This window comes from Chiloscyllium plagiosum, unplaced genomic scaffold (assembly GCF_037043375.1).
Source record: "Chiloscyllium plagiosum isolate Xiang-an unplaced genomic scaffold, Cpla_swu_hap1 HiC_scaffold_8, whole genome shotgun sequence".
NCBI lineage: Eukaryota > Metazoa > Chordata > Chondrichthyes > Orectolobiformes > Hemiscylliidae > Chiloscyllium > Chiloscyllium plagiosum.
Window position 1 is genome coordinate 104,491,356 of NW_028270146.1, and position 25,178 is coordinate 104,516,533.

Below are 25,178 nucleotides of genomic sequence, written 5' to 3' on the forward strand. Positions count from 1 at the left end.
AATGTATGATTTTCAGTGTATCCTCTAAATTGTTATTGCACACTGACTGGTAAATTGCGATTGAGGAGAGTTTGGGTCAAAGGTGAGCTTCAATGTTGGGTTGCATTTTCAGTACCATGTGTGAAATGCTATGTGCTGTTCCTTATTGGCATTGTGATAGAGCGGAATTTATTTTAGAGAGAGCTTGTGTGAAAACAGGTGTTTCAGGATTGCATATAATTTGGGATTGTTTTCACTGAAAAAAGCTTGCTCATGTGTTTCGTCTATGAAGTGACCTGCTACATTTTAAAATACCTATGTAAACACTAGTGATCGTGTCCCACGCCTAATTAACCAAAAACAAAAGTTGTCTGTGTCGCTCAATTTGCTATTACATGATGCTAATTGACAAATGTTTACATGGCTTCTTGAGCTTGACAGGAGTCACCAGTGATTCATTTTGTCTTGTACATTGGAGTCTCGCATGGAGATCATTACAACCAAAGCACTAGTTCTGTGTTGCTAATATTAGATTAGATTAGATTACTTACAGTGTGGAAACAGGCCCTTCGGCCCAACAAGTCCACACCGACCCGCCGAAGCGCACCCACCCAGACCCATTCCCCTACATTTACCCCTGCACCTAACACTACAGGCAATTTAGCGTGGCCAATTCACCTAACCTGCACATTTTTGGAGTGTGGGAGGAAACCGGAGCACCCGGAGGAAACCCACGCAGACACGGGGAGAATGTGCAAACTCCACACAGTTGGTCGCCTGAGGCGGGAATTGAACCCGGGTCTCTGGCGCTGTGAGGCAGCAGTGCTAACCACTGTGCCACCGTGTTTCAACTCGAAACAATGTTGTCACTCGAAGTGACAGAAATTCAAAATCAATTGTACGAAACGTATTTCTTTCCATACCTACTTGAATTATTTTTGACGTGTCCCTGGGCTAGTTGGGAGCTGGTAGCTGTTTCTGACATTTGTTCCTCACCTCTAACCATATGTCCAGTGGCCAAGAACAAACAACCTGAGATAACTGAATTGATAACGACACCCTAAGTATCCTTCCTGATGAAGGGCTTTTGCCCGAAATGTCAATTTTCCTGCTTCTTGAATGCTGCCTGACCTGCTGTGCTTTTCCAGCATCACTCTAATCTTGACTCTAATCTCTGGCATCTGCAGTACCCGTTTCTGCCTACTGACACCCTAAATGTCCACTATCTTGTCTTAGCATTCCTATGATGTTGCTATCCTGATATTTGTTGGAGCTTTTTTGGAGTGGAGCTCCACAAGTATCAAGTTCATTGATGGCAGTTTGAATATTGGTTTAATTGTCACATAGAGTCATAGAGATGTACAGCATGGAACCATTCTGCTTTTCTACCACTTCCTCTGGCAGCTCATTCCATACATGCACCAGCTTTTGAAAAAGTTGACCCTTAGGTCCCTTTTAAATCTTTCCCCTAAATCTATGCCCTCTAGTTCTGAACTCACCCAACCCAGGGAAAAGACCATGTCTGCTTATGCTATCCATGCCTGTCATGATTTTATAAACCTCCTGTAAGGTCATCCCTTAGCCTCTGACATTCTAGGGAAAACAGCCCCAGCCTATTCAGCCCCTCCCGATAGCTCAAATCCTCTAACTCTGGCAACATCCTTGTAAATCTTTTCTGAACCCTTTCAACTTTGACAACATCTTTCCTATAGGAGAGATGTATGACTCTATGATAACCATAACTTTCGACAAGGTCCATTATGGTAGGATCATCCAGAAGTTCAGATGCATGAGATTCACGGTGCCTTGGCCACGTGGATTCAGAATTGGCTTGCTCATAGAAGATAGAGGGTTGTGGTGAAAGGGGTTTTTCCAGGCTGGAGGTCTGTGACGAGGCGTGGTCCTCAGGGATCTGTACTATGACCTCTGCTGTTTGTGATATATGACTTAAATGACTTAAATGACTTGAATTAAAATATATATGGGGGGGAAGACTTAGTAAGTTTACAGATGATACAAAGATAGGTGGAGTTGTGGATAGTGTAAATTGCTGTCGAAGGATACAGCAGGATATCGATCAGTTGCAGATTTGGGCGGCAGAATGACAGATGCAGTTGAATCCAGGTAAATGTGAGGTGCTGCACTTCGGGAGCTCAAATGTTAAGGAAAAGTATACATTTAATGGCAGGGCCCTGAACAGCATTGATTTACAGAAGGATCTTGCAGTTCAAGTCCATAGCTTCCTGAAAGTGGTCACACAAGTAGATAGGGTTATAAAGAAGGCATATGGGGTGCTTGCCTTTATTGGTCAGGGAACTGAGTACACAATTCAGAATGTCATGTTGCACCTTTATAAGCTTTGGTTAGGCCACACATCGAGTATTACGTTCAATTCTGGTTGTCACGTTACAGGAAGGATGTGGAGGGTTTGGAGACGGTGCAGAAGAGGTTTACTTGGATTAGAGGATATAAGCTGTAAGGAGTGGCTAGAAAAACTCAGGTTGGTTTTGCTGGAGTGATGGATGCTGAGGGGATACTTAACAGAAGTCTATAAAATTATGAAATGGATAGATAGGGTTGATGATCAGAATCTTTTTCGCAGTTGAAATGTCTAATACAAGGAGGCATGCATTTACGGTCAGGGGAGAAGTTCAAAGGTGGTGTGAGGGGTAAGGTTTGTTATATTGAGAATAGTAGGAGTCGGGACCACGCTGCCAGGGGTGGTGGTGGAGGCAGATACGTTTGGCATTTAAGGGACTTTTAGGTATGCAAGGAATGGAGGGATATGTACCAATGGCAGGCAGAATGGATTAGTTTAATTTGGTGTCATGTTCGGCTCAACATCATGGGCTGAAGGGTTCATTCCTATGCTGTACCGTTCTATGTTCTCTAATGGATAATATCACCAGTATAATTGGCCAAATCCCTCAAAAGACAAATCCATAGAATTTAAATTGCACATTTAGAAGATGGGGAATCGTGTTTACATTTGCCCATGTTTTCTGAATCCCATTCTAGCTGGATTCCCGACTTGATAGCCCTGGGAATGCAAGGGAGCGGAAGATCGAGTTCACCTTTGATTACTGTTACTGGTCGGTAGATCCTGACTCTGCAAACTTTGCACCTCAGGAACTGGTAAGCATTGAGCAATATTATCAGATTCCTGTTTATGCATTGCAGCATTTTTTTTCAAGCATATACTTACTATTGTCATCCATTGTTTTAAGATTGCCATTGTGTTTGGCTAATTGACTGTTGGAAACATGGCCACTAAGCATAGCTGTCGGATTTAACATTTCTTTGATTAATAGTGCTCTCGCACTAATATATTGCACTCATCTATTGAGATTCACATCTGCTAATATAGAAGCATGTTGTATAAATTCAATGTCTGATCTACTATACTATAGAAGATATAGAGCAACTCAATGCTATATAATGAAATCTTTTGAATGACCAATCTGTTTAAAATTCAGATGCGGGAGCTCTACCAATGAAGCCAAGCTGACATGCAAGTGTAATGCATTGTATTCCCATTTGAATTATCCACTCTATCTTATAAATGTATCTGAAAGAGTTTTTTTTTGAGACATTTATCAATATGTCTAAAAGGACCGTAAAGCAAACATGTTTTGAACTCAATATATTTTGTAGCTTTTTTGCATTTTATGGTGGCTCATTGTCATCTGTTTATTTTTGAAATGCAATGTTGATCATGTTATGTGCTATTTGGCATGTAAAACGGAGTTTCAACTCGCTGAGAATCTCTTCCATGTTGGCACTGCGGATCAGTTTCACTCCTGTTAATTGCTGTTGTGTGCGCGTGCGTCAGTGTTGTATGTACATGTAATAGCCTGTCTTGATTCAGGGTTGAAATCCAATCCACTTGTAGGGAAGGCAGAACAGATTACAATATCAACCATGAGCAAAGCTGTTGGCCACCTGAGCCCAGGTATTAAATTCTTGTCTCAGCAGGAAATATATTGCTCCTGTAAATGAGGTTTTGAATTTTCATTTGCAATTTTTTTCTTCTTCATTGATGTATTTGACACATTACTGCATGAGATGGGGTAAAGGAGGTCACTCATTATATTTTGTTGTACAAAAAGATTTTGTTGTTGTTTGGAGGAAGATTAATTTACTTTAAGTGTGTAGAAGGTTGTGCTTGGCAATAGATGTTTCACCTCCAGGTAGCGAGCTATGTTAAACAACAGGAAATGCAGGGTAAATCAGGAGAAACTGTTTTGACTGACAGGAGGATTGCTAACCAAACAGTTTTACTTTAAGGTACTTAACAAACAGGAAACAGTTTGAATTATGATTAATTGGAATGTCTTCCTTCAGACTGATCCTAACTTACACGAGGGGATTGGCTTAAAACAGGAAAAGGAAAAAGATTTTCAGGACTTTGGAAAAGAGTGAGAGCTGGGGTCCACTTGAGTTGCCGTTTGCAAGAGTGAGCAAGGGCGTGGCAGGCTGAATGGCCACTTTTCATATTGTACACTACTGTAATTCTGCAAATAAAAACAGGTCTATGTCTGTTTATCACTCAATTAAACATTAGTGAGATAATAAAATTGACATCTTTGCTTATACTGAAAAGCAATTTACAAAACTCAGGCCTGTTCCATATTTCAGTTCCAATTTATGCCAATCCCACCGCAGAACTTAGTTCCTTAATATCAAGGGACATCCTCATTCTTAGAGAAAGCAGTAATAAAAATCTTGGAAATAGAAGTATAAACCTTCACACAAGGTAAAGCTGTAGGTTATTTCTGTCAGAGTTCCTCAGCGTAGTGTGTACTAAATCCAAACATCTTCAGCTGCTTCATGAATGACATAATCTCCATCAGAAGGCCAGGAGCGGGAAGTTTGCTGATGATCGTACAATGTTCGGCACCATGAGTGATTCCTCAGATACTGAAGCAGTCCATATTCAAATACAGCAATGCCTGGGCAATTTCTAGGCTTGGGCTGACATTTACACCACACAAATGCCAGGCAATGACCATCTCCAATAAGGGACTATCTAGCCACCTTCCCTTGACATTCAGTAGTGCTACTATCACTGAATTCCCCCCTAACCATTGACCAAAAACTCAACTGGACTTGCCCATAAACACAGTGGCTTTAGGAATACTGTGGCGAGTAACTCATTTCCTGACTCCTCAAAGTCTGACCACCATCTACAAGGCACAAGTCAGGAGTGCGATGGAATACTGTGCACTTGCCTGGATGGGTGCAGCTCCAACAACAAGCAAGAAGCTTGACCCCACCCTGGACAAAGTAGCCCACTTAATTGGCATCACAACCACAAACATCCAATCCCCCTCCACCGATGCTAAGTAGCAGCAATGTAAACTTACTTAGAAGATGTACTGCTAACGATCTTTATATAACATCTTCCAAATCCACGATCATCTAGAAAGACAGCAGATACATGGAATGTCACCACCTGCATGTTCGCCTCCAAGCCACTCACCATCCTGATTTGGAAATATGTCACGTTTCCTTCAATGGTGCTGGGTCAAAATTCTGGAATTTCCAACAGCATTGTGGGTCTGCCTACAGCACATTGGACTGCAGGAGTTCAAGAAGACTGTTGGCCATCACCTTCTCAAGGACAACTCAGGACAGGCTCTAAATGCTGGTTACTGTCAGCCAACAGTACATGAGAGAATTTTAAAAAAATTGCTGGGCTTAAATCTGAATTTTTTTTAATGAAAAAGGAAAGTTTACACAACATTTTCATGGAGAAGTCAAAAACAAAATCAGCATGACCTGTAAGTGTAAATAGTTAGAAGCTATCAACTCATCTTCAATACATTCTGCCTCAATATGTGCACTTTCTACTCTGGGGACATAAATTGTCTGTATTAACAAGCTCCTGTCCAATGTTTCAATATATAATCTCAGCAAAACAAAAGACAAATGTTCTCGTCAATTAAGACATTATTGAGATAATGTCGGCTTAAAACGTTGATGGTTACATGGATACACTGAATGTCGAATTTCCTGAGTACATTTCCAGCTGCAGACTGTATGTTGCTGCTCACTCATGTTTCTCTTCTACCTAAAATCAGACAGTTTTAAACAAACAAGATTGGCATCCTCTAAATACTGCTAGATTTATCAATAATTTTGCCTGCTACTTAGAATCTTTGGCAGTCTCTTGTAGAGTTAATCTTTTCACCCATATTTCTTCATCTGGGATGAGAGAGCTGTGGGAAAAAAATAAATTAATTGTATTTAGAGTTGGTGCCAGCGTATAATTTTATAGAAATGTGAAAAATTATGAAGGAAATAGATGAGAGAGAGAGAGAGAAGCAGAGTCTTTTTTTCCCACTAGAAAATGAAACTAGAACAAGGGGGCATAGCCTCAAAACTAGAGGGAGCAGATTTAGAAATGAGTTGAGGAGGAACCTCTTTACCCCAAGTGTTGAGATTCTGTGGAATTCCTTGTCCAGTGAAGCAAGGATAGATAGATTTTTGAAGAGTAAAATAATTCAGGTTTATGGTGAGTAGGTTGGCAAGTGGAGCTGAGTCCACAAAAAGATCAGCCATGATCTTATTGACTGGTGGAGCAGGCTCGATAGGTTAGATGGCCTATTCCTGCTCCTACTTCTTATGTTCTTATGCTAAGCCAGCAATGCCATGCTCATTGTCTGGATTACTGTATTATACCCAAAAACGTCTGTCTGATGAACTGACCACTGGGACACAACCTCCTGGATTCCATACCTTTCAAGAAGTGGGCAACATAGTGGCTCAGTGGTTCGCACTGCTGCCTCACAGGGCCAGGGACCTGGGTTCGGTTCCAACTTCGGGCGACTGTGTGCGGAATTTGCACCTTCTCTCCATGTCTGTGTGGCTTTCCTCTGGGTGCTCCGGTTTCCTCCCGCAGTCAAAAGGTGTGCAGGTCCGGTGAATTGGCCGTGCTAAATTGTCCATAGTGTTCAGGGATGTGTAGGGTAGGTACTCCAGGGGTAAATATAGGAAAATGGGTCTGGGTGAGTTACTCTTTGGAGGGCTGGTGTGGACTTGTTGGGCTGAAGGGCCTGTTTTCACACTGTAGGGATTCTATATTTTGTATTCTGAAACCTGCCCATGAGATATGTATGTGCATTAAAACTGATGACTAAAGGCACTTACTGAAGGCTGTGACCTCTGGAAGCTGACTGCTGGCATGAGCACTGGACAAGGTGAGCAGAAATGAAAAGCTCTGCTAACTGAGAGGAGAGCCCAGGGAAAACGAAGACCATCTATTCATTCACCTTCTTGATCTGTTGTTTTCCTTTGCCAGAGTGGGACTCCTGACCACACCAGGGGATGTTTTACTACTGTTGATCACTGATGCAAATTGAGAGTGATGCCAATAATGTTGCAATGGATTTAAGTGTCTTACATGTGTGGAAATATGAGCACTATTGTATGATGAGCATGTAACATATCTTTATGTATTGTCTCATACGTTCATAAATTATGTTCTTACAAGAGTACAAACATGATTTATGTATTCTTTTACAGGAGGTATTGTGTAATAATAATAATGTATTAAGCTTCCTGTGGTCTGCTGCACAGGCATTTCATGCCTGAACTTGTTGGCTGTTATCATATGCCATTTGTGAGGCATGTTCAAAACCCTTGGAGGTCCACAGCAGATTAATGACATTAACTCCTTTGAATGATAGAAATAAAGAATGGCTCTGACTTGATCAAGTTGAATATCTGATGTTTCAAGTGTCGAGCATTTGATGCAGAAAAACATGCTAAGGTTTTAAGGAAAATATGTATATTTCAGTTGTAGGACTGACAGGGTAATAATGAGAATCTTGTTCTTCTCATAGAAATCCAAAGGTTTCTTTGTTTGTAATTTTGAGTGCGTCATAAATGGATTAACAAAGAGAATAAATATGACAAGGCGGTTTGACCCACCAGGTACATTTATTTTGAAACAAAAGAGGGTGAAGGGCTCCTTTACATGTGATCTTAATCTTTCTACTTCAGTCAATTTGAAACCTGAGCCTGGGCACAATCAATGTAATGATATACCATTCCCTTGGAAATGGGAGACAAAATGTGAAGGTTTTTAGCAAAAACAGTAGTTTTCCATAGAATGGTTTGGAAATTGCAATGCCCAAAACCTTTGCCAGATTGAAACAAGTTAGTCTTCAAATCATTTCATGTTGATGTTTACCCTTCTCTGAAGCAGGGATGCTCGTTCCATATTAGCTTTGCCTCTATCTCAGTGGTTGAAAAGTAGAAATAAACCCTTTCTCCAGGAAGACATGGCAACTTCTTGAATCACTAATTCCACAACTTCCCAACTTCTGAAAGCTGTGGTAGTTTATTTAGTTCATTTAATCTTGTCTCTGTTTTTCTGTACTCTGTGCTATATCTTCCTAATTTTAAATACCTCTTCCGTGACCCTGCAATCCCATCTTTCCAAAGCAAATTGCCTTGAGGGTCCTTTTCTTCATATTTCCTCTTAACAGGCATGTTCTCATGCAACAAGAACGGAAGTTGCTGGAGAAACTCAGCAAAACTGCCTGCATCTGGGAAAGAGAAAACAAAATTAATGTTTTAAGTCCAGTGACCCTACCAAGTATCTCCAGTTTGTTTTAGTTTCAGATTTCTAACATCTGCAGTGTTTTGTTTTGGTTTATGGTTCTAGTGCATCCTCTATAAGCCTTCGCTAATGAAGAATACAGAACTGCATAAGGTTTCCAGTCCTGACCTTGTTGCAGTTTGATGTAGAGTGACCGATGCATCTCAGCTATCATGTTCCATTCTTCAACCTAAAATTCAGAAAAAGCTCTTCTCAGAGTCTAATTCCCTTGACAAGCTGCTTTTCACATCTCATGTACTTGATATCTTCATTCCCTCTTTGCTTGCACATCACTTAACATTGACACGTTTCAACTATAATTGCACATTCAGCCAATTGAAGAAAGATTTCCATTACTCATTTTACTTATCAGTCCAGTTATTTGAATTGTCAGTTTAGTTATGTGACCAATATATTGGACAACAGTGTGATCCAGACATCGTTACTCTCCCACAACTGTCCCTCACCCCACACCACATTGCACTGGAGTAGTTCAAGAAGATAGCTCACCACAGCTTCTCAATTGAGGATGAGCAATTAATGTAGGCCTTGCCTATGAACAAATCAGAAAGCATCATTCATATAACTAAGAAATGACTTATTTTGGTGTGTCTTTGCACCAGGGAGTGTTGAGATAAGACTTTTTTTGCATGACAACCATACAAAGGCCACAGTAAGCTAATGCGACTCTAGTACAACAAATGTAGTTTTAAGGCAAACTTTAAGGAACATTTCATACTGAAATTGTAACCTTATGAGCTTCCAGCATTATTTGAATTGCTGTATTTAAAACAAAATTATAAAGCATCAGAGCCAAACCCAAAATTTCAAGTAAAAGTCAGCATTTAGCCACTAATTATGCTGTGTGGATAATTTACGCTGATATTGCTCTGTACTGCTGAGGAGTGTTGCATTATCTAGCACTGTGTTTTGGATGATAAGTTTAATTGATGCCCCTTTGGCTCACTTGTGAGCAGTATTCCCTCTAATTTTTCTTTGCAGCTGCATGACTCTCTGAGATACATGTGTGCAGTGACCTTCTGGAATCAGTGATGCCAATTGACATGCACAGAACTTTGAAGTGGCTGTCACACACTGCTTAGAGGGAACATGGTTTGTGAGTACAGAAGAACCTATGGCATTAATTAAAGAAGAGTAGAAAAGCTCTTCCAGTGCCTTGACAATGTTTATCCTTGCTTCAACATTATCTGGTTGTGGCATGGTGCCTACTTCCTGACATTATACTGCAACTAAAACTGAGAGTGTGAAATGTCTTGAGATTCTGATTGTGCAATATAAATGAAAAAAATCCTTATTTTCAAGGTACAAATTTAAAATTGAATTTGTTTTCCTTAACATAATTTTGAAATATATTAAGAATATTTTTGTCAAGCAAGTAAATTCATTTGTTTTTTCATTATCTTTATTGACCGCTGCTAAATGCAAGTCATCTAGTACTTGACCATTTTCACATTTCAGTTTTGACAATGTGGGTGCGAGTAGGGCATGACAGAAATCCCTATTGCATCGAACTTGGAATTTGACCAGTTTCCAACAGAGTATTAGGACAGTGAATGGGAGCAGGGGCCCAAACATTGGCATTCTAGGCATTCGGGTCAGTTTTAGAAATTTAGCTCTGGATTTAAGCAAGGAGCTGACTATAAACCAGGAAGCTTTCCTGCACTTCCTGCTCTGTGCGAAATCCATACAGTTGGTACGAGTCAAATTAGACAGGAACTGGGGAATGTAGATTGGAAGCGGTTATTGAGGGCAAATCTATATCTGGCATGTGGGAGACTTTTAAAGACCAGTTGATTAAAGTGCAAGACATACATGTCCCTGCAAAACTGAAGGATAGGAATGGCAAGATTCAAGAACCATGGATGACAAAGAAAATTGTAAGCTTAGTAGAAAGGAAAAAGAAAGCAGATAGGTCTAGGCAGCTACAAACTGACACCCTTGAGGAGAATAGAGAAATTAGGGAGGAACGTAAACATGGAATTAAGAATTTGTGTTGCAGACGTTTCGTCCCCTGTCTAGGTGACATCCTCAGCGCTCCTGTGAAGCGCTTCTGTGATCTTTCCTCCGGCATTTGAAGTGGTTTGAATCTGCCACTTCCGGTTGTCAGTTCCAGCTGTCTGTTGCAGTGGTCGGTATATTGGGTCCAGGTTGATGTGCTTATTGATTGAATCTGTGGATGAGTACCAAGCCTCGCGGAATTCCCTGGCTGTTCCCTGTTTGGCTTGTCCTATAATAGTAGTGTTGTCCCAAGCGACCACTAGGACTCATAACAGCGCACAAACCAACAGCCACTCTCCGACAACAACTCACCAGAACGAAGGACCCAATACCCAACATGAGCAAAACTAATGTAGTGTACAAAATCCCATGCAAGGACGGCACAAAACACTATATAGGACAAACAGGAAGACAGCTAACGATCCGTATCCATGAACACTAACTAGCTACGAAACGACACGACCAGCTAACCTTAGTAGCCACACACGCAGATGACGAGCAACATGAGTTCGACTGGGACAACACTACTATTATAGGACAAGCCAAACAGAGAACAGCCAGGGAATTCCTAGAGGCATGGCACTCATCCACAGATTCTATCAATAAGCACATCGACCTGGACCCAATACACCGGCCACTGCAGCGGACAGCTGGAACTGACGACCAGAAATGGCAGATTCAAACCACTACAAATGCCAGAGGAAAGATCACAGAAGCGCTTCACAGGAGGCTCCCAAGCACTGAGGATGTCACCTAGACAGGGGACGAAACGTCTGCAACACAAATTCCCAGCTCAGCGAACAGAACCACAACAAAGAGCACCTGAGCTACAAATCTTCTCCCAAACTATGGAATTAAGAAGGCTAGAAGGAGCCATGAAATATCATTAACCAGCAGAGTTAAGGAGAATCCCAAGGCGTTTTATGCATGCATTAGAAGAAAGAGGGTATCAAGAAAAAGAGTAGGCCCACTCGAGAACAAAGGAGGTGAGTTATGCATGGAGCCACAGGAAGTGGAAGAGATCTTTAGTGAAGGACATGACTGATGTTGAGGTCAGAGACGAACGTGAGAATGCCAATATATTGAAGGAGAAAGTTTTGGGTGTCCTAAATTGCATTGAGGTAGACAAGCCCCCAAGGCCAGATGGGATCTATCCCACGTTACTGCAGAGGCATGGGATGAAATATCTGGAGTATTAGCAAATATTCTCACATCCTCTTTGACCACATGTGAGGTTCTAGAGGACTGGAGATTAACCAGTGTTTTTCCATTGCTTAAGAAAGGAAGCAGAGATAATCCAGGAAGTTGTAGGCTGGTGAGCCTGATGTCTGTGGTTGGAAAGCTCTTGGAGAAGATACTGATGGACAAGATAAATGCACATTTGGAAGAAAATGGACTAGTTAGTGTCAGGCAGCATAGTTTTGTACAAGGAAGGTCATGTCTCAACAACCTGATTGAAGGTTTTGAAGAGGTGACAAAGATAATTCCACAGAAAAAGGCTGTGGATGTAGTTTATGTGGACTTTAGTAAGGCATTTGCTAAAGTCCCACATGGCAGATTGGTACAAAAACTAAATTCAAGGTGGCTGGCTAGATGGATACAAAACTGGCTTGGTCATAGAAGACAAAGAGTAGTGGTGGAAGGGTTTTTCAGTGTGGAGACCGGTAACTAGTAGTGTTCCACAGGGATCAGTCTTTGGTCTTCTGTTGTTTGTAGTGTATATATATAAAATGATCTGGGGGGAAATGTGGGTGGTCTGATTAGTACATTTGCAGATGACCTGAACCTTGATGGAGTTGCTGATTAGTACCAATGATTGCAAAAGGCTACAATAGAATATCGATAGATTGGCGACTTGGGCACAGAAATGACAGATGGAGTTTAATCCAGACAAATGCGAGGTGATGCATTTTGGAGGATCAAATTTAGGTGTGAATTACACTGTAAATGGCAGAATCCCTAGGAACATTAACATACAGACAGATCTGGGTGTGCAGGTCCTCAGTTCCCCAAAAGTGACAACACAGGTAGCCAAGGTGATTAAGAAGGCATATGACATGTTTGTCTTCACCAGCCAGGGCATGCAGTGTAAGAGTTGGTGAACCATGTTGTAGCTATACAAAATGCATGCTAGGCTGCATTTAAAGAATTGTGTGTAGTTTTTGTCATCACACTACCAGAAGGATGTTGAAGCTTTGGAGACAGTGCAGAGCAGGTTTGCCAGGATATTGTCTGGTCTTGAGGGCATTGGCTATGAGGAAAGGTTAAAAAGGCTGAGATTGTTTGCACTGGAATGACAAAAGCTGAGAGGAGACCCGATAGAGGTCCAAAACGTTATGAGTGGCATAGATATGGTGGCTAGTCAGAGGCTTTTTTCCCCAGGGTTGAAGTTTCAATTACAACAGGCCGTAGCTTCATGGTGAGAGGGGGAAAGTTTAAAGGAGATGTGCGAGGGAAGTTTTTCATGCAGAGAGTGAGGGTCGGAGCCTGGCATGCACTGCCAAAAGAGGTGGCGGAAGCAGGCACATTGGCAACGTTTAAAAGGCAGCTGGATGTTTACGTGCATAGGGAGGCAATAGAGGGATATGGACTGAATAAGGACAGAAGGTTCGTGTTTTAGTTTAATTCAGGCATGATGGTAGGCACCAGGTTTGGAGGGCTGATGAGTCTGTTCCTATGCTGTACTTCTCTTTTGTTCATTTTTTTCCTATTTAATCATAAGGAAGGTAGGTTTTTTGCTTTATTTCAGTGTTTAGAAACAAGCCATGTAAAATATTCCCAAATTAGATACTTGGACATGAGTAACAGATTAAAGTTCGGTGCAGGGGAAATCTGGATTTTACGAACTAGCAAACCATTAAAACTGTAATGGCTAAGTATTTGTGATCTGCAGTTTGTAATCTTGAGAGTGGATTAGTGTTTTGTGGCACATCTGTTGAGATGCATGCATATCAGCACCATCTGATATGAATTTTTTAAAAATTAAAGTGTCTTGCTGAAGTAGTAGATAATCATTGGTTTATTTGTTAGATGCTGCTAAAAACTGACTTTCTTGGCTTGGGGTGTCTCCCTGACTATCTGGTTTATCCAGTTATTTGAAAAAAATGTTGAACTCTTGAATAATTCTTTAATAAGATTAAACTTATGTTTTCATTTCATTGTAAAATTTAGCAGGAAACCCAGGAAAGACAGTAAACAGAGAGTTCCCCTGTAAGTCTCATGCTATACTGACTTGAAAATATATTGCTGTTCCTTCAATGGTGTTGGGTCAAAATCTTGGAACTTCATTGTTACTGCACCTATATCATGTGGACTGCAGCGGTCCAAGAGTATAGCTCGCCATCACCTTCCCAAGGGAAACGAGAGATGGGAAATAAGTGCTGCTCAACCAGCAATACCTGCATTGCATGAATGAACTTACACAAAGGTAATGACTTTCAGGAAGCACTTTGCAAACATCTACTTCAGTATGATGGGCCAAATGACTGGCTGGCTCTGTTCTGAATTATTTTATGAATTATGTATTTTATTTGTTGTCAAATTAACCATTACTCAATCACTACCAAAATAGATACAAAGCTGTTACTCAAATACATAGTTTTCATAAAATAACAGAATTGTACCAATTCATTAGACTATATACTTTTAGATCTGCGATTGTCTACTGGCTCAGTTGTGGCACTCTTACCACTGACGCTAAACTATGGGAGGTTGAAGAGCCCTTCAGCACTTGTGCAGATTACCTAGACTGGCACCAGGTGAAATCTTATGAGACCCGTGGAAGCAAGACCAGAACAGAAATCTATAAGGTTTCTATTGGAATGGCAGGGAGATATGTTCTAGCCTCTGGACAATCACACCAGAGGCATTGATAGTGGCTATCTGCCGGCAAAAGTGGATGATCGTTTGAGACCAGTTTGGAGAGACGCTGGGAAATTGCTGGCAGTGGACAGACATCCAGCTTCGCCTCATTGCAGCCACAAATAATTTCACACACCACCTGATGGTATCTCCGTGTTGAGGTGACCTACCACTGCAGCACCTACTTCTGTCAGTGGGACTACCATCAGAGGATTGCTGCGCACCCTGACATTGGGCAGTCTGGGTATCTGTTCTATCTGCCAGCTCTAATTGGATAGTTTTCCCCGGAAACATTTCCTAATTAACTCTTGTTGGATGAGGGCCATTGTTGGGATCCTGACTTATATCTTCAAAGATGGCACGATTCTGTTCACCATTGGCAATATGAATGGGTTCTGATTTTTCAGAAGTGCTATCTTTCCAATAAGATATTAAACAAAGGCTGTTGAGTATATGCTTTGAGGAGGAATAGGAGAGTTTTCTTGGTGTTCTACCAATATTTGCCAGCTGCCAGAATCACTGAAAAGAAATGAGCTGTTCACTTATCTCATTTGTATTTATGATACCTTGTTGCACGACTTGATTTGTCAATAATTACATTTGTCATAATTCATTTGCAATAAAGCTCTTCAGTAGAAGTGTTATGTAATGAATGGTGCTATGTAAATCTGCATTCTTTAATGAAGATGGAACTAGGTTTGCAATTGAAGATGGTACAATTGCTAATCGCCAAAAGAGTCTTATGAAAACATATATTGAGTCAGAGCTTTGAGTACAGGAGTTGGGATGTCATGATGTGACTGTACAAGTCATTGGTTAGGCCGCTCTTAGAATATTCCATACAATTCTAGTTGACCTATTATTGGAAGGATGTTGTTAATCTGCAAAGGATGCAGAAAAAAATTACAGGCATGATTCCATGGCTGAAGAGTTTGAGTTATAAGGAGAGGCTAGATAGGCTGGGTCTTTTTATCCTGGAGCACCAGAGGCTGAGGGGTGACCTTGGAGAGATTTGTAAATCAGGAGGGGCATAGATAAGGTGATTAGTCAAAGTCTTTTCCCCAAGGTAGGGGAGTCCAAAACTAGAGGGTATAGGTTCAGGCTGAGATGGGAAAGATTTAAAGGGGACCTGAGGGGAAATTTCTTCACACAGTGTAATGGTATGAGCTCCCAGAGGAAGTTGGGTACAAGTAAATATTTAAAAGCTAATTGGGTGCTGAATGAATACAAAAGGTATGGAGGGGTGGGCTAAATGCAGGCAAATGGACCTAATTCAGTTTAGAATACCTGGTCGGCATAGATAAGGTGGCCCAAATGATCTGTTTCTGTGCTGTATGACTCTCTAAATTGCTGGAGAAACTCAGCAGGTCTGACGTCACCTATGGAGTGACAGCAGAGTTAATGTTTTGGGTCCATTGACCCTTTGTTAGAACTACTAGTAGTTAGGTAAAGGTGGTATACATGCTGAAGAGAGGAGCACGGTGGCACAGTGGTTAGCACTGCTGCCTCACAGCGCCAGAGACCCGGGTTCAATTCCCGCCTCAGGTAACTGACTGTGTGGAGTTTGCACGTTCTCCCTGTGTCTGCGTGGGTTTCCTCCGGGTGCTCCGGTTTCCTACCACAGTCCAAAGATGTGCAGGTCAGGTGAATTGGCCATGCTAAATTGCCTGTAGTGTTAGGTAAGGGGTAAATGTAAGGGTATGGGTGGGTTGCGCTTCGGCGGGTCGGTGTGGACTTGTTGGGCCGAAGGGCCTGTTTCCACGCTGTAAGTAATCTAATCTAATCTAAGAGGAGGGGAAGGAGTAAGCGAATAGGTGGAGGCGGGAGAGAGAGACAGGCATACAAAGGGATGCATAATGGTGAGCCAGGGAGGAAAAAAAACTGATAATGGGGACCATAATTAGATGAAATGGATTGGCTGTGCTGAAAGCAGCCCATGTCATGACAGGGCCAGAGGTATGTGTAGGTAAAGGACATATGTAATTCCTGAAGAAGGGCTCATGCCCGAAACGTCGATTCTCCTGCACCTTGGATGCTGCCTGACCTGCTGCACTTTTCCAGCAACACATTTTCAGCTCTGATCTCCAGCATCTGCAGTCCTCACTTTCTCCCATATGTAATAAGGTGTTCAAGTTATAAAATCATTGAACTCAATATTGAGCCCTGAACACTGCAGTGTCACCAAGCAGGAAATGAGATGCTGTTCTTTCAGTTTGTGCTTATGAGCAATGCAGCAGGCCTGAGACAGAAATGTTGGCGAGGGAACACGGTGGTGAAGTGGCAGGCAACTGGAAGCTTAGATTTGTTTGTGCAGGCAGAATATGTAGGTGATGTATAAAGTAGTTGCCCAATCTGTTACTAACCTAATTTAGTAACCTAAGTAATAGCACCAGGAAGAAGTCATTCGGTCCCTTGAGGCTGCTCTGCCACTCAAGATTATTGCTGATCTGATTGTGATCTTAACTCTGCCTTCCTTTAACCTTGCTTATCTTGGTAATCATAAATCAACCAAACACTGCTTTAATATATTCCATGACCCAGCTTCCACTGATCTCAGAGGAAGTCAGAGTCATAGGGTCCTCCGGCACAGAAACAGGCCCTTTGGCCCAAGGTGGTTCAAGCTGACCAAAATGTCCAGCCATGCTGACCCCATTTCCCTGTATTTGACCCATATCCTTCTAATCCTTTCCTATGCATGAATTCTAAAATATAACAACTTCCCTCTGGTTCTGGATTTGCCCACAAGAAGAAATCTCATTGTATCTATCTTGTCGTGTCCCCTCAGAATCTTTCATATTTCAGTTCCCAAGAGCGTAGGCTCAACTTAGACTAGAAGTTGGTACAGTTGAAGGCCTTGTTTTGGGCCTGTTCTTGGTACATCTTCCTTACCAAACCATCCTCTCCTGTCACCCCTCAGCCCATCACTTTCCCTGATCTTTGCACCCCTTGCTGCCCAACACACTGTCTCATTCAGGGTGAGACAGTGAGGGTTTTTTTTGAGTACCTCTTGGTCACTGGTTTTCTGCAAATGTTATAATTGGGAGGTTTTTAAAAGAAATCAGCAGTCTGACATGAGAAGGGAGATTCTGTGACAACCCAAGGCTGAGATGCAAGGAAACTGCTTCAGATGCAGACAATTGTTCCCCACCTCCCCCACCCCAAAATATACAAAAGTGAAGATGGAAGAGAAGGGCTGCGAAAGGGGGACTGCAAAAGTCAGGAGGAAAGTAAAAAGGACAGCAAATGTATGGGGAGGTGAAAGAGGGGTTCCAACAATTGGGGAACAGAGAAGGACAAAAAATGGGGAGAAAAATGTTCTATAAAAATGGTGGGAGAGAGCACAATTGCAAAGGAGAGAAATGGCATTCAGAAGGGATGGTAACAAGAGGTTTTCAAGAGGGGCACAAAAAGGAGGAGACAGAGGAGCTGCAGCATGTGAAGGAGTGGTTTTAAAACTTACAGCTAAGGAATACTCAGCTTACTGGGAACCTGGAAAACTAAGAAAATTGTTTATAAATCAATATGGAGTCCCTAGCTTAAGGCTGCAGGAATTTGAGAGGTACTAATATGGGGGCAAACAATAGTGGAGGTAGTGAAACCTGTCAGTTTGTTGTTGTAATATCAAATAGATTTATTTCATAAAGCTTTTCATTTATGTTAACACATTTAAGTGTCTTCAGTGGTGTGACATAGTTGAGGTGTAGTCACTGTGTTAGAGACAAAGAAGACAAGCAGGAGGCAGGAAGAGCACAGTAAGCCGGACAGCATCAGGAAGTCGAGAAGTCCAATGTTTCGGTTATAACCCTTCTCCAGGAATGGGGTGGGGGTAGGGGGAGTTGCAGATAAAGGGAAGAGGGAAGGGTAATAACTGTTTAGTTGTGACCTTAAGTCTGTGGAACGTGTTTTAGGATGATAGCTTTTTAAGTGTGGCAGTTAAGTGTTAGCTTATGCCTGTTGTCTTTTGCCAATTGAAATCCATTGGCATCAGAGAGTGGTGATGAATTCTTCTAATTCTGCTCCCTCATGCCAACAAAAATACAGAAGGTATTGTTACTACATGACTGCATCATCTCATGAAGGAGTTGGTGAGAATGAAAGTGGAGGCCCTGAAATCCGAAATGTCACCCACATTAATCAAAATATAGCCCTTGAGATAAACTCGGGGGAGCTCTCAGAAAAACTCAGAGAGAGACTTCTGTCCTTTGCACAGGTAGATTAGAGAAGAAAATTGAAAACTGAAAAAGGAAGCTTGTGACAAATGTTAGAAATAAAAGATCAAGAGGGTCAGGTTGTAGGGAAGAAAGAGTGCTGTTCCTGACGAGTTAATGAAAGCTGATTTCATAAATGATTTTAAAACCATGCTGGACAAATCATTGAGGAGAAACAACTTACAAGCACTATTGCCCCACTGGTGTCAGCACTACAGCCTCAGACACTGATCCCCAGATTCCATCCTTCCTGGTGTTGGTTACTAGCTACTAGTTCTTGAACATGGATTGGAGGTTGCAAGAGTTGGGGTACGGGTGAGGGGATAGTTGGGGTGAACAGCTCAATACAGGTTATGGATGGCATGGCAAGAATTAAGTTGAGGATGGGATGAGATAAGAGGGATAAATGGTTTGGGATACAGTGTGACATGAGTAATAACTTGGGAAGAATGGAATAGGATGTGAATTTGAATAAGAACCATTGCAAGAAAGCTACTAATTTCATCACAAATGTTTATAGGTTTCTACTTACAGGTAAGCTACTCATTATTCTCTGAACACAGGAGTCAGGCAGAGAAGTTGAGGCTGTTTCTCCTAGCCAGAATCCCAAGACAATGAACTTATGCAGAACCAATAACAATGATCAGGAAGCAAACCTAGGTCAAGGGTAGCAGACAGCAATTCGCATTATACTTCGCTCAATGCAACCACCAGCTCCTGACTTTAGAAAACTAAAAGGAGATGCAGAATTGACTTCAAAGGACAGAAAAATGTGAGTTTTGAATAAGCCAAAATCAAAAACCTTTGGAGATGATTATATAATTAAATGACTCCGAGAGTCGGTGACTGCCTGTGTGGAGTTTGCACATTCTCCCTGTGTCTGGGTTTCCTCCCGGTGCTCCAGTTTCCTCCCACAGTCCAAAGATGTGCATGTCAGGTGAATTGGCCATGCTAAATTTCCCATAGTGTTCAGGTATGTGTAAGTAGTGTGGCACGGTGGCTCAGTGGTTAGCACCGCTGCCTCACAGTGCTGGGTTCGATTCCAGCCTCGGGTGACTGTGTGTGGAGTTTGTACATTCTCTCCCTGCATCTGCATGGGTTTCCACTGGGTTCTCCAGTTTCCTCCCACAGTCTAAAGATGTGTAGGTCAAGTGGATTGGCCATGCTAAATTGCCCATAGTATTCAGGGATATCTAGATCAGGTGCATTACTCAGGGATGAATATAGAGTAGGAGAATGGGTCTGCGAATGTTACTCTTCGGAGGGTTGGTGTGGACTTGTTGGACCAAAGGGCCCATTTCCACACTGTAGGGGTTCTATAAAAAAAAAGTTAGGTGCATTGGTCAGGGGAAATGTAGAGTAATAGGGTAGGGAATGGGTCTGGGTGGGTTACTCTTTGAGGATTGGTGTGGGCTTGTTGGCCAAATGACCTGTTTCCATGCTGTAGAGATTCTGTGTTCTTTGATAACGTCAATCTTTGTCCTAGTTTTTCTTTATTTATGATTGATTAAATGATTAATTTTAATATTTTCCTTGCTAAATACAGTAAATGAAGTCCAAGTGTCTTTTATTAGATCCAGATGTAAAGCATACATTTCCACAAACAATGCTAATGTGCTAAATGGATCAAAAGCTACTATTGTATTTTGTTTGTTTCACATGAAAGGAACATAACCAGAAGAGAAGCAAATTTAGTAGTGCTCAAGTAAGAGTTTTTAATAAAAGTTTGCAACAATGAGCATTTCTTTCCAACACTTCAATCTAACCCCAAGCACACGCGCGCACGCACACACACAGACGCACACACTTTCTCTCTCTCTCTCTCTGTCTCTCCCTCTCTCATGCATGCTTAGAGGGCTTGGATAGTTCATGTATATGAATCATTTCACCCTCAGTGTCAATATAAAATGCTATTCCTGTTTTGAGCAAAAGGAAAGCCAATTTTGAAATATGTTGAGAGTATCTGAAAAAAATTAGAATCTTCTCCAGTCTAAAAAAGGCAAATTTCCAATTTTTATGTAGTTGTTCACTGCAATTAAGTAATGAGAATTATACATTTGAATTGCATAGTCTGTGATTTTTGATGCAAAAGGTGCATGAAAGTGTGGAGGCCATATGGCTCAGAAACAATGGTTTAATCTTTGTTTGCTCCCCACCTCTTACAGCTGAATATTCTCCAGTCCCCACAGGCTCCACTGGAAGAAGAAACCCAGATTCAATTAATACACAAAACAGACTTTCTTCTACAGTCTGAGACATTTAAAACTGAACCAGAATGTTAAAGAATTAATGCAGTCTTGTAAATACTTTGGAGAAATAAAGCCAGAGTCACATTCCACACCCACATCTACTGGGCACTTTTCTTTGTAGTCAAAGAATATTTTTTTCTTGACAAGTAGGCTGTTTTTCTTAATATTTTATGCATATGGCGTAGTTTTATGTTTGGACATATACTTCACTAAGAAAGAATGGAAGCAAAATGAGGGAGAAAGGAACACAGATTTACCAGTGAGTTAGATGAAAAAAAACAGAACTACTAACACAGGCCAGTTAGACCAAATAGTCTATCTATGCAGCAATTGCATTTCCTACAGTTAGTAACCTAGGTGTAGATCAACACTCGATTACAATTCTACCAATCAGATGCCCAGAACCAGTTGTCTGAAAGTGCCATTTGCTGCTGCTGCTGCAATTGCAGGAAGTGTACTTTCTATCAATTTAGTGGCATTGTCTGTGATATCATTACCAACAATACAAGTGAGAGACAAGTACTTTTGATCTCCCCACTTTTACAGCTATTTCATTCCTGCACCAGCATCTCTGCGGCTATTTCTACCCCAACCTAGCAGTCACAGAGTTGTACATCATGGAAACAGACCCTTCCATGCTGATCAGATATCCTGAAATGATCTAGTCCCATTTGTCGGCCTTTGGTCTATATCCCCCTAAACACTTCATATTGATATCCCCATTCGGGTGCCTTTTAAATGTTGCAATTGTACCTGCCTCCACCTCTTCGTATGGCAGCTAGTTCCATATAAGCACCGCTCTTTGAGCGAAAGAGTTGCCCCTCAGATCCCTTTTAAACCTTTCCTCTCTCACCTTAAACTTATGCTCTCTGCTTTTGAATTCCCACATGCTGGGAAAAACACCTTGGGTGTTCATCGTATCTATGCCTCTCATTGTTTTATAAATCTCTATAAAGTCACCCCACAACCTCCAAAACACTTCAGGAGAAAATAGCCCGAGCTTACTCTGCCTCTCCCCATAGCTCACTTTGTTACTCCCCTAAACATACACTGCCTCAGCTCCCTTAACTTAATTATGAGCCTCAGCAGCGAATGTATGAGAGCACAAATCAACCTGTTATTGGAGGCTGCTTCTCATAGATTCTATCTGTTCTCCCCATGGGGATGACTTTTCTGTGGTTGAAGTTTCCACTACTCTTTGTGTTTAGTATTGGTTAGGACTTTTTAAACTCTGCTTTGAAATGGTATATCAAATCACTCAGTTTAAAGGCAATTAGAAGTGGGCAACAAATATTGACAATGCCTGCGATGTCCATATCCCATGAATGAATAAAAAGAATAAATGTTTATTTAAAAATAAATCCTTGTGTATGGTTTATTTATCTGTTGCGCTATATTGCTTGATGCCTCTGCTTGTATTTCAAGGTTCCCTTTTTCCTCAGCTCCACCTACACTTCCAAGCACTAAGTGATCTCTGTATTCAACCAAAAATGTATGACTCGCAAATTTAATCTGTGTACAATTTCATTTGTTGATTATTTGTTTCTTGTACAAGTTTATCGATGTCCTGTGATTTGGTGCAGTCCTTCACGGTTATTACTATTGCTGCCAATTTAGTATCTTCATCTGCAAATTTTGTCTTTGACTCCAAAGATAATTGTATTTAGAAGCTGAATTTAAACCTGCAGATGCTGGAATATGTAATCTGATCAAGAATCATACAGATTCAAAACATGAGCTTGCTCTCTATCAATAAATGGTGTCTGACCTATTGTGATCTCCAATATTTGTTGTTTTCAGTTCAAACCTGTTGAGCTGAGTTCTAAAGCATTTACATCCTCTCTCCTTCAATCACTAACTCCTTTAATGGATTCCATTATCCCCACAACTCTCCATGTTATTAACCTTTTACGCAGTCGTTGTCTTAAGTCCCTGCATTTAATCTTGTGTGTATCAAGCCTGTTGAAAATGGGCATCAATCATTTTATAAATGCTGACCATTTAAATTAAAACCGGAATATATTATCTGAGATAGAACAGCTGAATGTTTTGAAAAGGCCTTTTTGTTACATTGGTAAAGGGCAGTGCTCAGAATGTGAACCAATTTTATCCCTTTCAGATTCTGAACTACCCTGTAAATGCAATGTACTTCTATCAGTTTTCTTTTTTTCTGTATTGCCACATGACATGCTTAAATATTTCTTAGATAACAAAATTTCACCCTGCTGGAAGCATTTTAAACTTAAAACCTTAAAATGAAATCAGCCAAGGTAAAGCAGAAGAGATTCCCCCAAAATATTGTCCTCTCTTCTCGTAAAAGTACATGCAACAATAATCCAAGATGTTGAATATGTACCTCGTTCCCATCTATCAGTTGAAAAAGGGCAGAAGCAATCTGATGTTTTCCTTCCTATTAGGAATTATTTAGCCTTGGAATTGCACATTGCTGAAAGTCATTGCTGTGGGCCCACCACTCCTTTCATGAAAGGTGCCATGCCCTGTTCATCATTTTTCTTAGCTTTCAAACTCTGAGTTATTAAACCAATCACAGCATTAATGATTGAATCATCTTCAACATAACTAATTTTCAAGGTCAGGTGATTTCTGTTAGAAAAGTAAACACATTAGACTTCTTTTTGGATTAGTGGTGCTGGAAGAGCACAGCAGTTCAGGCAGCATCCAAGGAGCAGCGAAATCGACGTTTCGGGCAAAAGCCCTTCATCAGGAATAAAGGCAGAGAGCCAGAAGGGTGGAGAGATGAGCTAGAGGAGGGTGGGGTTGGGGAGAAAGTAGCATAGAGTACAATGGGTGAGTGGGGGAGGGGATGAAGGTGATAGGTCAGGGAGGAGAGGGTGGAGTGGATAGGTGGAAAAAGAGATAGGTAGGACAGGTCCGGACAAGGGGACAGTGCTGAGCTGGAAGTTTGGAGCTGGGGTGAGGTGGTGAAAGGGGAAGACTTCTTGTTTATTTCCAGCCCCTACTTTGTAGGATCACTGGTACTCCGTGGAACAATTTCCGCTAATGGCCTGTATGGCGACACAGGTTTTGCTATGCTTAAGAGCTAAGTTCTAAAGAATGATTCCTCTCAATGGACTGCGTGAAGCCAGGAATTGTTGATATTATTGATTTTGTTTAACATTTTTCACCAGCTAAGTTTTTCTTTTTTTACTCTGCACAGATCATGTACAGATGCTACTTACATCTCCAGTATAAGTAAGGGAACTGATTAGATTGCTTTCGTTCTTTCAGAGCACTCAACTGTGTCAGAAATATTCCCATCAATTCAAACTCTTCATGTTATCCTCTATAAATTTAAGCATCCTTGAATTTAAGAAGATAAGAACTGGGATAAAGCTGTCAAAAATCTGCTCAGCCATTCACAGCAATTTAATATGGGCAGTATCCAGGTTTGGGCTGGCAAGTGGCAAGTAACACTTGAGCTATGTAAATGCCATCTCCGACGATACACAACCTAACCATCATACCTTGTCATTCGATGGCATTATCATCGTGGAATCCCCCACTATTAATATCCTGGGGCTTATTGTTGACCATAAACAGAACTGAACTCTCCCTATAAATACATTGGCAACAAGAGCAGGTCAGAGGCTAGGAAAACAGCAGCATGTAACTCACTTCCTGACTCCCCAGCATCTGTCCACCAACTGCAAGGCATAAATTAGGAATATGATAGAATGCTCCCCACTTGCTTGGGCGGACGCAGCTCCAGCAGCACTCAAGAAGCATGACATCATCCAGGACAAGGTAGCCCATTCCATTGCTATTGCATCCACAAGCATCTACTCCGTTCACCACTCACCTCAGCAGCAGCAGGATATACAATCTACCAAGATGCACTGCAGAAATTCACCAAAGGTCCTTAGACAGCAACTTCCGAATACTTCCTACTCGCCTGGATGAGTGCCGTTTCAATAAGCTCAACATGCTTAATACCTTCCAGAACAAGCATCCTGTTTGATTAACACCACATGGACAAAGCACCACTCCCTCCACACTGAAGCTCAGTAGAAGCAATGTGTACAATTTACAAGATATACTTCATAAATTCAGCAAGGCTCTTTATACAGCACCGTTGGAGCCCAGAATTATTTCCATCTAAAGGACAAGCACAGCAGATAGGAACACTGCCACTTACAAGTTCCTCTCCAAACCACTCACCATCTTGAATTGGAAATACATTGCTGTTCCTTCACTGTCACTGGGTCAAAATCCTGGAATTCCCTCCATCATGGC

The 25,178-nt window shown here is 41.4% G+C and overlaps 1 protein-coding gene across 1 annotated transcript in view; it reads left to right on the forward strand.

The window, feature by feature from the left end:
- stard9 (StAR-related lipid transfer (START) domain containing 9) overlaps positions 1–25,178 on the forward strand; it is a 299,291-nt gene that overhangs the window by 33,523 nt on the left and 240,590 nt on the right. The window contains exon 3 of the mRNA XM_043698518.2: positions 2,998–3,114. Coding sequence (XP_043554453.2) covers positions 2,998–3,114 — 117 coding nt within the window. The remainder of the gene's footprint in view (positions 1–2,997; positions 3,115–25,178) is intronic.